General features: G+C 39.3%; 1 protein-coding gene across 2 annotated transcripts in view; it reads left to right on the top strand.

Moving 5' to 3' along the window:
- Positions 1 to 14067, top strand: part of cables2b (Cdk5 and Abl enzyme substrate 2b) — a 50568-nt gene extending 36501 nt beyond the window's left edge. The window contains exons 7-11 of one of the 2 annotated variants that reach the window (XR_009062486.1): positions 3379 to 3485; positions 3572 to 3691; positions 3896 to 3980; positions 10868 to 11068; positions 11246 to 14067. Coding sequence is in view for 1 of the 2 variants with exons in the window: in XM_057829455.1 (XP_057685438.1) it covers positions 3379 to 3485; positions 3572 to 3691; positions 3896 to 3980; positions 10868 to 11011 (456 nt within the window). In the remaining variant the exon portion in view is untranslated. Of the gene's footprint in view, positions 1 to 3378; positions 3486 to 3571; positions 3692 to 3895; positions 3981 to 10867 lie in introns of both variants that reach the window. The other variant, XM_057829455.1, reaches the window with a different exon arrangement.
- Positions 14068 to 15770: the final 1703 nt, after the last annotated feature.

The following is a 15770-nucleotide window of genomic DNA, read 5'->3' as shown; positions in this document are numbered from 1 at the left end:
TACATAAAAGGTGCACCACATTATAAGTCGCACTGCACTATGAGGCGCATAGAATAGACGCTACAGCAGAGGCTGGGGTTACTTCACGCATCTATTAGATCAATGGTCCCTAACCTTTTTTGCACCACGGACCGGTTAGATGTGGGCCTCTTTTTTTCACGGACCGGCAATGTATGCTAGAAAATTGCAATAAATATAAAATAACACGACGGGGCTAAAACCAAACATTAAATGTAGTGAAAATGTAACTTACCATACGCTGAATCAACCTTTTTTAACAGTGACCTCTCCTAAAACCTGACGGCAAATATCCTTGGTTGCAGGCATAATGAATACTTCTCCAATCGTGAAAGGTTTCTTGGCTTTAGCAATACGGTTCGCCACGAGGTATTGTTCAGCATTCAAAAAAATGTCTGAACCTTTTTGGAATTTCTCACATTTCTGCATAAAATCACAATCAAATGTAATCTCATCTTTGTCAAAATCACACAGATGAAAATACCGTACCTGCTTTAATTAAAACGACCCAAACATTCACAGGCTTTCCTTTTTAATGAGGATAGCATGCAAACAATGACAGAAGGAGGAAAATAAGTAAGTGGACCCTCTGCCTATGGAGACTTAAAGAGCAATTGAAACCAATTTTTAGCAAACATTTTAAGTCAGGTGTGTGCCCAATTACTGATGAGTGATTTAAAGCTGCCCTGCCCACTATAAAACACACACCGGGTAAGAATTGTCTTGATGAGAAGCATTGTCTGATGTGTATTATAGCTCGGTCAAAAGAGCTGTCTGAAGACCTGTGATCAAGGATTGTTGATTTGTATAAAGCTGGGAAAGGAAAGACTGTCTGTCAGACCGTCGACGCTAAAAAGAGGATGGATGCTGCAACAAGACAACGATCCAAAACACAGAAGTAAATCAACTACAGAATGGTTTCAGAAGAACAAAATACACGTTCTGGAGTGGTGAAGTCAAAGTCCAGACTTGAACCCATTGAGATGCTGTGGCATGACCTAAAGACAGCGATTCATGCCAGACATCCAAGGAATCTGACTGAACTACAGCAGTTTTGTAGAGAAGAATGGGCCAAGATTAGTCCTGATCAATGTGCCAGATTGATCTGCAACTACAGGAAGCGTCTGGTTGAAGTTATTGCTGGCAAAGGAGGGGCCACAAAATGTGAGAAATTCCAAATGTTTCAGACACTTTTTCATACCACTGTATATTGATTCTTTGATTTATTTATTTTTTGGGTGAGCCCATAAAGATCAGTCAAATCATTTGAAACCTGTAGCATTCTAAGGTTGTCTTTTGTGGCAGCCATTAAAAACAACAAACATACGCACATCTCCATTCAGTCTGCCATGCTTAAACTTCCAGAGGAGTGTTTCCTTATACTGATAATTATAATCTTGTAGTGATCACTACATCCTCTACATAATGCACCCACGGAACTAATATGGTGGATGTTGTGTTCTGGAGGAAATGCTTTGACGCTCGGGTTTCCGGGTCAGACAGAGAAGAGACATACGAGCGGCTGACACTCACGCCACACCGGCTCAATTCGCCCCCTCAGACTCAAACACGTCATCCGCTACAATTTCTTTATTCCCTTTTAGAACCATTTTAGATTAATATATGTCAGGGGTGTCCAAACTTTTTTTCTCCGAGGGCCACTTTCTGAAAAATTAAAGGATTCGAGGGCCAACTTGAAAGCCTTCCATCCTTCAACTTTCATTTGTTAAACAGATCATTCAAAGTTTCTTTATTTGTCATTACAACAAATGTAACAAAATGCGATTCCAGGTTCAGCCGGACCGAGAGGATTAGAACATCACATATTACATCAGGAAAATACAGGCCGTGCTGCTCTCCAGAGACTGAACACAAAACAATGGGGGGTGGAATTACTTTTCACTCCCTTTCAAAGGAAGAGGAATCATAGTTTTGAAAAATAAGCACCAACTTTAAAAGCACATATACACTAGGAGTGGGAGCTCTTGGTACCTCACGATACAATAAAATTTGCGATACAAAGCTCACGATAACGATGATCTGACGATACGGCGATACAACGATTATCGATACATTGGTCAGGAAATCAATCTAGGATATTCTACAAACAACAAATAAACAGAAAAACAAGCTTCCGCTGTGAATTGAAATGAGTTTATCACTAGTAGACGTTCAATCCCTTTGAAGTGGGAGGAATGGCAGCGAATTCGCTGCCACCCTCTATGGCTGTCAGTGGCAGCCAATGCCAGGCAATGAGGTAATTTTGGCCATTTAAGGTCATTTACCTGTGATGTTCAGTTACTTCCTGTTGATTTAGGGGTATTTTATGGGTCACTTCCTGTTCGAGTTACAGAACAGGAAGTGACCTGGGAATCAACCAAATGAATAGGCAGTCACTCAAACTCAACAGGAAATGACCTGTTAATGCCCTAAAATGAACCGCAAGTGACCTGTAAATGCCCTAAAAATCGGACAGAATGACTGTGAATGCTCTGGTTTCGAATGAACGAACGTTCCCAGTCTAAATGGATTGGGCATTGTGCACCGTCAGTGCAGCTTTAGAGTTAACTGAGACACTATTATAACTTGTTGGTTCCTTTTTATTTGTTTCAACATTGACACTTTTTTAAAATGATATCTCAATTCTTCGCAGGAACGTGTCGATAACCTTTTGGGATATGAAGTATCACGATGAACATGAACTAAAAACAAGTTGAAATGCAGTTTATATCTAAAACTGTCAGTGGCAGTAAATGAGCTAAGGGCTACAAGCAACAAAAGAAGAGATCTAAGGATCACTCAGAGGTATTAGGATATTGCAAAATATATATACAGGTATTTATATTTACAATACTCAAACAAACATTGTTGAGCAAAGAGAAAATGTCCAGCATGGGCAAAAAGTCAAGAAAATCACAACCAAGGTAGCTCCATTCATCGCAGTGGATTTTTTTTTTTTTTTTTTAACAGGAGTTCCTTTATGTAAAACACAATAATTCTATACAGTTTCCTACATTGATTTCAACTTGGTGTCCGGTATTCAACCCTGAGCGAATGGAAGGGCACTGTTTAAGTGACTAGCTCAGTCGCTTGTTAAAGCTGAGCAGAGCAACAGAATGAAGGCTGAACTCAATCTTCTTGTGTGGGCCCTATACAATATTTTCATCATTTGCTGCCAGCAAGAAAAAAAACTGGGTAGCAGGCTGCAGTTGGCCCATGGGCCGTTGTTTGGCCCTATCACTGGAAGCAGAACCTGCCAAGCACAGATCGGTGCAGTTGAATTGTAGGAATATTAATCAATTCATAGGTGTCATGGAAGAACCGTTGCAGCCCTAATTTTTCTCCTCTGTTGCTTCCCAGACGACGGTCATCGAATATGTGAAACCTTCAGATCTGAAAAAAGACATGAACGAGACATTCAAGGAAAAGTTTCCTCATATCAAACTCACCCTGAGTAAGATTCGGAGGTAGTCATGACGTTAAAGCACAGAAATGATATCCATTTTTTTTGTGTGAAAAATATCAAGTGGTTCTTTGCTTCTCTGTGTCTCAGTCTGAAGCGAGAGATGCGATCTATCGGCGAGGACTGCATCCTACAACCTGCCACTATCGCCATGGCGTTCGTGTACTTTGAGAAGTTGGTGCTGCAGGGGCGACTCAATAAACAGAACAGGTAGTGTAAGTCTAGTTTGATCTTGCTTCACTAAGGAAACAGCAGTTTATAGCAGGTTTGTCTTCAAGTTCTCTTAGTATGTATGTTATTTCGTAATTGCAACTCAACTAACTGATTTTGTGCATGAATTTCTAATACTGATTTTGTTGCCACTCTGGGGAGGTTCAGATTCAACTTTGTTTTTGTTTTTGCTTGGGTCGACAGGAAGTTGGTGTCAGCTGCCTGCATTCTATTGGCTGCAAAGATCAGCAGTGATCTAAGGAAACAAGAGGTCAAACACCTGATTGATGTAAGACACACACAAAAGAACAGGAGGAGGGGGAAAAAAATCACACTTGCAGATTTAAGTTCTAATACACTCTGCATGAGTACACTATAATTTTATTACATTTAAAAAAATCAGCCTAGAGCCAAAGTCAAACAAGATTGTTACATTCAATAATCATGATAAATAAGACAATAGGTATACATTAGGGTTGTTCCGATCATGTTTTTTTGCTCCCGAGCCGATCCCGATCGTTTTAGTTTGAGTATCTGCCGATCCCGATATTCCCCGATCCGATTGCTTTTTTTTGCTCCCGATTCAATTCCAATCATTCCCGATAATTTTTCCCGATCATATACATTTTGGCAATGCATTAAGAAAAAAATGAATAAAACTCGGACGAATATCTACATTCAACATACAATACATAAGTACTGTATTTGTTTATTATGAAAATAACTCCTCAAGATGGCATTTACATTATTAACATTCTTTCTGTGAGAGGTATCCACAGATAGAAAGACTTGTGACTTTGTATATTGTGACTAAATATTGCCATCTAGTGTATTTGTTGAGCTTTCAGTAAATGATACTGTAGCCATGACCAAATGCATGATGGGAAGTGGAACCATGACTGTGCGTAGTGCTACCAATCGATATATCTTCTCTGCGTTGGGAAGTAACATAAGCTGTTAAGAAAAAGATCAATTGCTACCTTGTTTCCCCACATTGCTTCCCATGATATTTCTAATCATAGGGAGAGGGATTGTAAGGCTTTAGCCAATTAAAAAAAGGCTCCAAAAGCTGCCATAATTCACTCTACTCATTATACGCTGCCTTTTATCTCTCTATATTGGTAAAACGGCGCCATTACAGATTGAGCGCGACAATGCGTGAGTGGGTCGTGCAGCGCATGCATTAACTGCGTTAAATATTTTCACGTGATACATCTTTTAAAAAATTATTTACCGCCGTTCTCGGGATAAATTTGATAACCCTACCTTAAGCCTAAACTAAAGACTCTGAATGAGTGTAACATATTATGTTTGTAACGTTAAATACAAATAGAAAACGATTTAATTAAAAAATATATATATATTAAGAAAAGGCATGGCCGATATTTTTTGGGTGATTCCGATACTTTGAAATTGACGTGATCGGACCCGATCGATCGGATCGATCGGGACATCTCTAGTATACGTGATTACACATTTTGAGCAGCACGACTGCTGTGCATTCTGGTGGGTTCCTTCACTCACAGTAAAGTAATTATGTGGCACAGAAAAAGTTGTTCCCGTATAGCAGTGTCTACAAAGCAAATATGGTTAATATCCAAGTCACCGTTGCATTTGATATGTTTTATTTCACAATTAAAGCTTTATTTTTTTTTGGGGGGGGGGGCGGGGGGTCTCAGATAATTGATCATCCACTGCTGAGCATTAAAAACCAGGCGAAGGTGAAATCAAACTTATTTTTCCTGGTAAAAGAAGGTGTCTATTCACCACAGGTGGGTAGTAACGCATAACATTTACTCGTTCATTCAGTTGAGTAACTTTTTGGGTATAAGCCTGAGAATGCTCGGTTTTCTTTCTGTGTTCCAAATGAACAATATTTCAAGATTGCATTCACGACCGAGAGTCGGGCACGCACATTGCATGCATGCTATCAATCCATATAAACTTTGAATATAAGACTAAACGGGGATTTTCTCTGTTATTTGTCTCCTCTTTTGGAAATCAAAATATGATCACCCTAGAACAGGGCTCGGCAATCCAAAATGTTGAGAGCGCCATACTGGACCAAAAAAACAAATATGTCTGGAGCCGCGAAAAATTTAAAAGCCTTATAATGAAGGCAACACATGCCATACATATCTATATTAGCTATATTAGCCTACTATCAAATTGACTAAGCTTATTACAAAATTAATTATTAATTTTTGTGTCATATGTTTTCCTCCTACGGAAACCATATTAAAACAAAACATATATTTTCCTCCCCCATCTTTTTCCATTTTCCAACATTTTTGAAAAAGCTCCAGAGAGCCATTAGGGCAGCTCTAAAAAGCTGCATGCAGCCCTAGAGCCACGGGTTGCTGACCCCTGCCCTAGAATGACGTTTAGCCAGTATTTGTTTTGATGCTCTTGCGCATGGGGGTCTGTTTGCACTGCGCATCTCGGACTGCAAATTAGTGCGCATGCGTGATACTTGAACTGGCTCAATGGACAAAGGCAGTTTGAATGGGCACGCCAAAATCCCAGATATGACAAAAAAAAATCGGAATCATGCATTAAGACCTGCGGTATTAACCTAGCATAACAGTAGTTTTACTACGCCATACTTTTTTATTTTTTACTTGAGTGGATTTGTGAAAAAGAAATGCTTCTTACTCCACTACTATGGGCTACACTAGAGTTGTTAAACTTTTCCTTTTTATTCTACAAAGTATTAGATTTTACATTATTTTTGCCAGCGATGCCCACAGCGGCCTTACCAGTCTTAACAATGAGATGTCGCAAAAATAAACATGACTCCATTAGAGATGTCCCGATTCGATATTTGGATCGGATCGGACGCCGATATGGGCAAAAAAATGCGCATCGGTATCGGATCGGAACACGGAAAAATTCTGATCCAGACTTCCGATCCAGTTTTTTTTTTTTTTTCAAGTCCGGTTCGGGTTTTCCAACGCACCGATTTACATAATCCATTCCAGTTTTTGTTCGGTTTCCCTAAAATCCGGTCCGCATTTTACGGCACACCTTCAACGCACTACATTTACATTACCGTCTCCCAATTTACCGAGAGACTTTATCGGTAAAAATGTCAGCTGTGTGGGATCATTTCACCTTAAAGGACGACAAAGACGAAGAGGCAGAGTGCAACATATGCAACAATAAAGTCAAGTGTAGTGGTAAAGCTGTAAGAAGTTTTAATACAACCAACCTAATCAAGCCTTTAGCGAAATACCACCACAAACAATATGAGGAGTATGTTAAGAAAACCAAAGACAAAAAGAAAGGTCCTACGCAACTAACACTGGGAGAAACTTTTGCTATGCGTGACAAACTGGCACTCGACAGTCCCAAAGCCCAGAGAATAACAAGAGTCATTGCCGAAGAATTCATTCTGGATGACGAGCCATGATGTCACGTGAGTGAAGACGCACCATCAAACACTTAGAACCACGGTACAACATGCCCAGCCATCATTACATCCTTGAGCGATTCGGCTGTGGAACATTCGAGAACGATTCACAAACATCCAAATTCCGATTATTGAAATATGTCAGGTAAAGCGGAACTAATACACAGCGCGGTCTTCAGGACGCAATGAGAAATTGACCGCATTGCGTCCCGAAAGTAAACATAATGCTTTTCATAGACCCGGGTAATGCCAATGCTCAACTCATGGCTTTAGCTCAACTCATGCCGCTGGATAAAAAACACAAGAATACCTGACTGCTGCTGACAGCCGCTACAAAATAAGTCAACGTCGTTTTACTGGAGATAATAGATATCATATGTATATAGAACTAGATGCTACACCACAGACTCGACTGCGTTAGCAACTTTGAAGTATTGAAAACCAGATGCGTTAGTAAACAGCCGCCATCTTAAAGCAGAAGACTTCCCTAGTAGGCTGTTGTTAACCTTCCAAGCGAACCTAATTAACTTTTTATCTAAAATACTCCTAAATCGGCAAAATCTTGACTTGAATCTATCTTCAAAACAGTTTTAAAACTTTCACATGTCGAAAGTAGACAGAAGGGAAATTATGGAATAATGGGAGCACTTTTAACACCTTTAAAAGTTGATTCGCAAAATTAAATGAATTGGATGTAGTTTAAAGCTGCTGATACAGAATGGGGACTTGAGTATTTTATTTACTGTTTTAAAATGTTAACTTGATACTGAAATAGTCGTTTATTTAAACCTGAGAGGCTTTTTATACAATTTTTGTAACTAATGCACGAAACATTAAAAGCATCTAATAGCTTGGGGGATTTGGGGGATTTTCCACTGAGGTTGTTGGTGTGTTTTGCTTTCTTAAGACAGTTTACAATATTATTTGCACGTTTTACTGACTGACTATGCCATTTCTGTTTGTTATTTATATTTTGTGTTTGTCACTGAATAAACAGGTCAGTTTCTTGTTACCAACATTTGTGTGTTATTTAAACTCACCTAATTCAGCTGGCTAGTTGTTATCAAGAGTACTAAAACCTTTTTCAACAGGAGTCTGACAACTAAGTAAGGAGGCCAAATAACTTTAAACTTTAACACATGCTCAGATAGATCAGTATCGGCCAGTATCGGTATCGGATCGGAAGTGTAAAACAATATCGGTATCGGATCGGAAGTGCAAAAACCTGGATCGGGACACCCCTAGACTCCATTATACCAATTAAATGTAAGAATACAGTCACATGACCACACACAATCTTGCAGTCGGACGGCCTATGATCACACCGGCCTGTTCAATCACACTGTCTTTAAACCACCGTAAAAGAAAGAAGTGAAATTGTTAAATTTCACTTCGTACTGCTGTCAACATTACTGGAAAGGGCAGATTTCAAGCTCTCTTCCAGTTTTTATTTAGTTACCGATAGGCCACGGAAAACCGGAATTATGATTGTTTTGATTTCATGGTAGGAAATATGCTTTCTCCATTAGGGGGCACTCATGCTCTTTGGATGGGTGATGTTTCATTTCTGTAGATTTTTGCAGTCTGAATTCAATGTCTTTTATGTATTTTTTACCTATTTTTTCATATAATAGGTTATGGTAAAGTATAATAATAACTTTTCTGCTGAGAAAACAATTATCCAATTATTTTAAAAAGAATCTGACATTGTAAGCAGTTAATCATTACTTGCGCATTCTTTTCACCAAATCCTTTTTTAAAAACGTATAGTTTAGTACATTTTTTTGGATGACTACTTTTACCTTTGCTTGAGTAATATTATTTTTGAAGTAACGCTACTGACTTAAGTGAAATTTTTGGCTATGCTACCCACCTCTGCGATTTGCTACATGCACATAATGTGGGAAGAAAAAAGAAAGAGTCTCTCAATCAACAGTTGCTCACTTCAAAGATCTCGTCCTAAACTTGTTCGTTCTCGGCTGATGCAGGCCGAGCTGGCCTTGCCTTTAGGGCATAATATGTACTTCAAGGCGGAACATGCTGCAGCAAAAAAAACTCAAATTTACACATTTTTAAATCATCCACATAAAAAATAACTTAATTCATGAAATTATCAGACCAGCCTATATTCACCGTTTTTCTTTGAAGATATCGTTTTAAAGGGTATGTCATGCCCTGGGAAAATGTTAATATTCCATCATTTATCCATAAACGCATGCCTTTTGTATTCATATCATGCCACTTCGTGTAATTACACACAAGAAAATGAGAGAAATTTGGCTCGATTATCAAGCTAAAACGACCGGCGCCCGGGATCTGGCAGATTGTGTGCGTGACGTCACGACAAGTGAAGAGAGTGCCACCGGCCACTAGGGGGGCAGCGCCTGTCTGCATCAATATAATTCCTTCTAGTGAGGGGAGAATTAGGGGTGTTTTGAGCTGTTTATGCTGATGCATTGTGTTCGTCCTGCACATATTCCAGGTTCTCTCATGACAGTGAGGGGTGTTTCTTCAACAAGAAAAAGGCTCAGTGCTTTAATACTGAATGGCGGCGATGATGGCAGACAATTTCGTTTCTAGTTTCAGCGACGAATTCGACGTAGAAGGACGTAACGAATGTTCATCTAATGGTGACGAGGAGAGTTACGAAGCTTTAATCGGTGTTTTACGTTACCAATTTGAGCCCAAATGAACGCCAATGCAGTGTAATGAAACGGTCATTGAGGGGAGCAATGACACTGATGAAACATTGGCAGCAGATCGTGTGGGAAACACCAATGATTTTTTTTGCATTTCTTTTTGTGAAGCTGATACACCGTGACTGCAAAATAAAGGAATGCATAGAATAATTATCATTTATTGCGCTATCATAGCTTTTCGCTCTGCCAACAGACACAAATATGAATGGGATCAGAGGATTTGTTCTATATATTTTACGAACGATAATTTATACATATGTCCAGTCCTGTATCCAATGCGTGACATTTTTTTATTATAAAAGAGTACTCACTCTGGCCATTTTGAGCTTGGCTGCTCCCCTCCTTTGCTTAGCCTTAGCCTCCTTTGCTAGTCATCGTCCTCTTTCTTGATATCTCGGGACATTTAGATGGCTGCGCGTGTATGGTCGGCACCGCATCTCCTTTGAGCAGCAATCTTTTAGCAAAATCCGATTTCACTTGTCCATAGTTCGAGAAGCTTTCAGGTGGAAAATGCGCACCACAGAAAAGCGTGCCGGATGCTGTGTCTAGAAAATTAGCCCTCTTTGCACGGACGAACTTTACCCATTGTCTGCGTAGTCCAGCTTTTTTTTCCGCGTTCGGGAACTCATGGATACTATATTCCGATAAATAACTATTTGTACACCACATAGCACAGCAGTTTTGAACCATTTTTGTGATGTTTTCGTCAAACAAACCCCAACGCTACTCTCTCGTCGTTAAAAAACAATGGCACCTGGCTCCGCCTCGACTGTCAAACACATGTCGTGACGTCCCCGCCCCATTTGGCTGTTTCCGGAACACTTTTGGGAATGTTCGTCATTTTCGATCTATTTTCGATAATTGCTCATAAATGTGATTGATTTTTTTTGTTAACTTTATCAATATTTGTTATCTTGGCACATAACGGTTCTATTGATGTCTCACACCCCCTTTGCCGCTACATACCCTTTAATCAACCGGAGAAAGAAAAAATCAAAATCATGATTTCATTGCAATCAGCCCCGCATTTTTCACCGCTCGCCTTATGTGTTGTGTCCCGGGCAGAAGCTGGAGGAGCGCTTCCGAATTGGCCGACGTGAGCTTATCACCTTTGAGTTCACCATCCTGGTGGCCCTGGAGATGGCGCTCTACCTGCCAGAGAGTAAAGTCATGCCGCATTACAGGCGACTGGTGCAGCAACAGTTGTAGCGGAGTGGAAGACGAGACCACTGCCCTCCAACAAATGGTTCCTTCTCATCTATACAGGTTGGGGAAAGGAAGACAAATCAACGAGAGGCTAGAATGGCCAATCAATAAGTGATGATTTGGGGGCTTGGTGTGAATGATCACTAACTTAATTTAGACACGCTTTCTTACTCCTCTTTAAAAGCATTTGTCTTCCCTGTCCCCAAGGTATACATTTTTGTTCTGTTTGTCTTCAAGGTGAGGCAGCAAAATTTTAACTTGAGCACTTGGCAAGTTTGTGCTGTGACATGCACCATGTCAGTGGTTTGCTGCAAGCCACTCCTGACAGGAAGAACACTGACGACCGTCACGTGTTCACCTCCAGGGGGACACACCTACCAAAGACATGGATAAATAGGACAACAACATAATTAAGCTGTTGAACTGAAAAAGCAGAAACATCTATAATGAGCAACAATAGTCCATTTGCAGCTCACTGAGCTATACCGACAATCACATTTCACCAGTTTGTGGAGTCACATAATATCCTTGCACACGGGCTGAAGCACTTTTCTAAAGTCAAGCTGCTCTTCTCCATGTGACTCGAATGACTGGTGCCCATGCACAGAAGCTTTCTCTTGGCACAAGAGACTCATTTGGGCGCACACCAGCTTTAGTCTTCCAAGCAAAACAACCCAAATGATTACCAAGGCTTCCACCCTGTCTCAGGCAAATTCATGTGACAACAAAAATATTGATGCAGGTGTTGTATTATTTTCAGAGGTAAAAGTGGGCGTCAGTAGGGATCTCGATGTAAATTGTGGTGAGCAATGAATCGAGCATTTGAACATCAAGTGGCATTAAACCCCTTGGAAGAAGCTACAGTGGTACCTTGACATACTGTACAGTTGCTTCGACACACAATCTTTTCGACATCCGACGTACATCCGACGACATGCTCGAAATACGACGACATGACAGCACCGTAGACCAGGGGTGTCCAAACTTTTTGCAAAGGGGGCCAGATTTGGTGTGGGAAAAATGTGGGGGGCCGACCTTGGCTGACATCCTTTACGTAGAACAATATATTTAAGCAAAATTTAGCAAGCCATTCAGTGTGTCACATTTGCTCTATTATGTTTTTTTAATGAATAATTTCAACAATCTCGCAACTAGCCTTTGTGGCGTTCTCTTTCGACTCTCGGGCTCTTGCGAAGTACTACTGCTGTGAAATTAAACTAGCTTCAAGTTGCTTCAATTTCTCGCTGCGTATCTTCCCTGTAATCTTGTCGTACATGTCGGCGTGTCTTGTTTGGTAATATCGCCTCACATTGAAATCTTGAAAAACAGCGACTGTCTCTTTACAAATGAGGCAAGACACAGTTGTTGCGTATTTTAGTGAAGAAATAGTCCAATTTCCACCTATCCTTGAAGCGTCGGCCATCAGAGTCAACTTTCTTTTTTTTTGTTGATTGTCGCCATTTTAGAAAATGGAAGTAATGGGTCACACGGAGTAATGTTGCTTAGCCCTTAAATACTTGCAACATGAAGCAATTATCATAGAATCCCAAAATTTGAAAAATAAGGTCCTAATGAAATGTATTTTTCAAATTTGTAAAAAGAAAAGTCAAAATGAATATGTGTAATAAGTGCTCTAATATCTATAATCCATGCTAAATCATGTTTTTTTCTCATGGAACCTGCAGATGCATGTGTTGACTTGCATCCATCTTTTTTTTCTCAAAAAGAAATGTCAAAATTCTAAATTAGTCTCAAAATCATGAAATTTTAGGTGTATCAAATGTGATACATTTGGTAATAAAGGGTTAAAGTGCTGCTGCCTTTTAGTGGGTAAATGAGGAGCAGCATTTCGTGTATAAGCTACTTCATACGCTGGTTGCAGTACTGCTGACCAATTTATTAAGGCTGTGTGCGGGCCAGACGTTATTGATTTTATGACCGAGGCCGGGAGCCGGATGAAATTTGACCACGGGCCGCATTTCGCCCCGGGGCCGGACTTTGGACATGTCTGCCGTAGACGGACGCGCGGCAGATTTCTTGTGAGAGAAATCAACACAGGTTCCAAGAAGGTTAGTGCGGGTGATGAAACAAGCAAAAAGGCGACGCTTACCATTGAAACAAATAAGGATGAAAATGATAGAAAAATCTGAGTGTGGGTGCGCATCCGTGAACTGGCTCGACAATACGGCCGTAGAATGTGTACGATCTCTACGGTCCTCCTCCGACCTCCGTTATGCCAGTCTTTATAAGTTAAGGTGACAATTATTATTGTGATAACATCGCCAAAGAAATTGCCAGCTTCGTCAGGTTTTTATCATTTATTTCAGAACTTGCGCAAAACGCCTACTGTCCGTTGCAGCTGACAAGGATTTAGTGTAGGTTTTCGGGCTGTGGGACGAATTAATGGAATTATAATGTGTTCTTATAGGAAAATCCTGCTCGACATACGACCATTTCGATTTACAAACACGTCCTGGAACGAATCACCTTCATATGTGGAGGTACCACTGTACAATATTATGACAAGCAAAGCTCAATTAACTCATTGGCTGCTCGCTACTTCGCGCTTCAAACTTCACGCCCTCAGTCCATCGCGTATTTTTTTTTTTCAATTAAAAAAAAAAAAAATACAGATGAGCTGTCCCGAGCCGATCAAGTAGTCTCACTCTCCCGCCCTTCCGCCCTCCCTACCCCCCTCCCCTTCTCTCCCTGCTCTTTGTTCGTCAGGCACTGCACTGGAGTTGCTCATTAAAGTTAACAATGTTGGCAGATGTTTTTGTCTGATCTTGCCAGAGTCACGAACTTCAAAAGCGCTGCATGTCAATCTTCATTTAACTTGTTAAACAGTTGCATGGCAACTCATTGTGTGGAAGTGAGCAGCTAGAGAGGATTTGAGTAGACTCTCTCAATGAAGCATTTAATAAAGCCAAGTATTTTTTTACTTCTTTATTCTTGTTTAAAAATAATTTGGTGGGACAGTAACATGTTTAAAACTTATCATAATTATTACATTTGAAGTCCTTAAAAAACATTTCATTTATATAAATAAATATATGTGTATATATATATATATATATATATATATATATATATATATATATATATATATATATATATATATATATATATATACAGTGGGGAGAACAAGTATTTGATACACTGCCAATGGGTTTTCCCACTGACAGTGTATCAAATACTTGTTCTCCTCACTGTAAGTGCTGCAACGATTAATCGATTAACTCGATTATTCGATGAGAAAAAAATATTCAAATTGAATTTGGTTGGTTCGAGTATTTGTTTAATTGTAATGGTTTATTTTGAAAGTGTTTGCATTTTGTTTTATTGATTAGGTTGGATATACTGCCCTCTGGTCTGCCTCATTTCACATGGCTGAATCCAGCTGCTCCCTGTTAAGACCAACGTAAGCTAAGTTTTTGTTTGAGCTAATGTTTTTTCATGCATCTGTAATTTAGTTTCTAGGTATATTGCCTGAACCATTTGTTAAGAGCATTGTAACAAAAAAACAAAACTAAAAAAAGTTAGCATTTTATAGCATTTAAGCTAGCGGACTTTTACTATGTAAGTTAGCCAATTGTTCTTTTGTTGTACGTAGATCCTTATTTATTGATTTTTCATACCGTTTGAGGCTCAGCTCAGGTATTTTAAATTTTTATGTTCCTTATCCGATTACTCGATTATTCGAACTAACTAGTTCATCGATTAATCGACTACTAAAATGATCGATAGCTGCAGCTCTAACATATATATATATATATATTTATATTTATATATTTATATTTATATATATTGTTGGGAAAAAGTGAAAAAACATGTTTTATATGTATCTCTTTCCATTGCTAGATCTGAATAAATACATTGAACACGCTAACTTGCGGTTTTCACTGACGGCGGGTTCTGGTCCCCATTAACCGCGAAAAACGGGGGATCACTGTACTGTACAAACAATTTGGGCAAACCTAATTGATTTAAAACATTCATTCATTCATCTTCCCTGCTGCTTAACCTTACAAGGGTCGTGGAAGTGCTGGAGCCTATCCCAGCTAATTGTGGGCAGTAGGCGGTTTACATCCTGAATTGGTTGCTAGCCAATAGCAGTGATTTAAAACAGGAGAAATTATTTTGATTTCTTAGCAAGAGTGTTTTTTTAATAGTGTATGTGACTTTCTGGTTTCCACTGTTTTGATGAATGGATGTTTTGATTATGATAGGTCCTTCAAAAAATGTGTCCCTAAACCCAAAAAGTTGCTTTAAAGGGAATACGTGCAGAGCATTTGAACAATCAACTTTCTATTTTGCGCTCCGAACCGGACAGAAGGCACTGATATTTTTTGTACTGATGAACCTTTTGTATATCGTGATATCAGCTGGGTATGTTTCGGCACAATTTTGCCTTCTCAACAGTAGTGACCTGCATCTGAAGCCTTCCTTTCTATGTTTTATTGACCCCAAAAACTGTGGTTCACTTTGTTTGACTTAGTCTCCCATTTATTTATATGCATTTTTATATCTAACTTATTTTTCTATTGTGTTTGTTTTCAACCTGAAAGTTTTGGTTGAAATGTTTGTGTTTAATTCTGTATTTATTGCTGAAATTTTCATGACATTCCTTGTATTTTTTTAAAGTTTAAACAGTCCCAATACGCGCACAAAAACAAAATGCTTCCTGAAATTGTGTCAAACTTTTTTGCTTTAATACAATTTGCTATTTGAGTTTAACAAGTCTTCCCGAAAGTTTTTGTTG

This window comes from Corythoichthys intestinalis, chromosome 2, assembly GCF_030265065.1.
Source record: "Corythoichthys intestinalis isolate RoL2023-P3 chromosome 2, ASM3026506v1, whole genome shotgun sequence".
Lineage (NCBI taxonomy): Eukaryota > Metazoa > Chordata > Actinopteri > Syngnathiformes > Syngnathidae > Corythoichthys > Corythoichthys intestinalis.
This window is presented reverse-complemented; position numbering and strand designations above follow the sequence as displayed.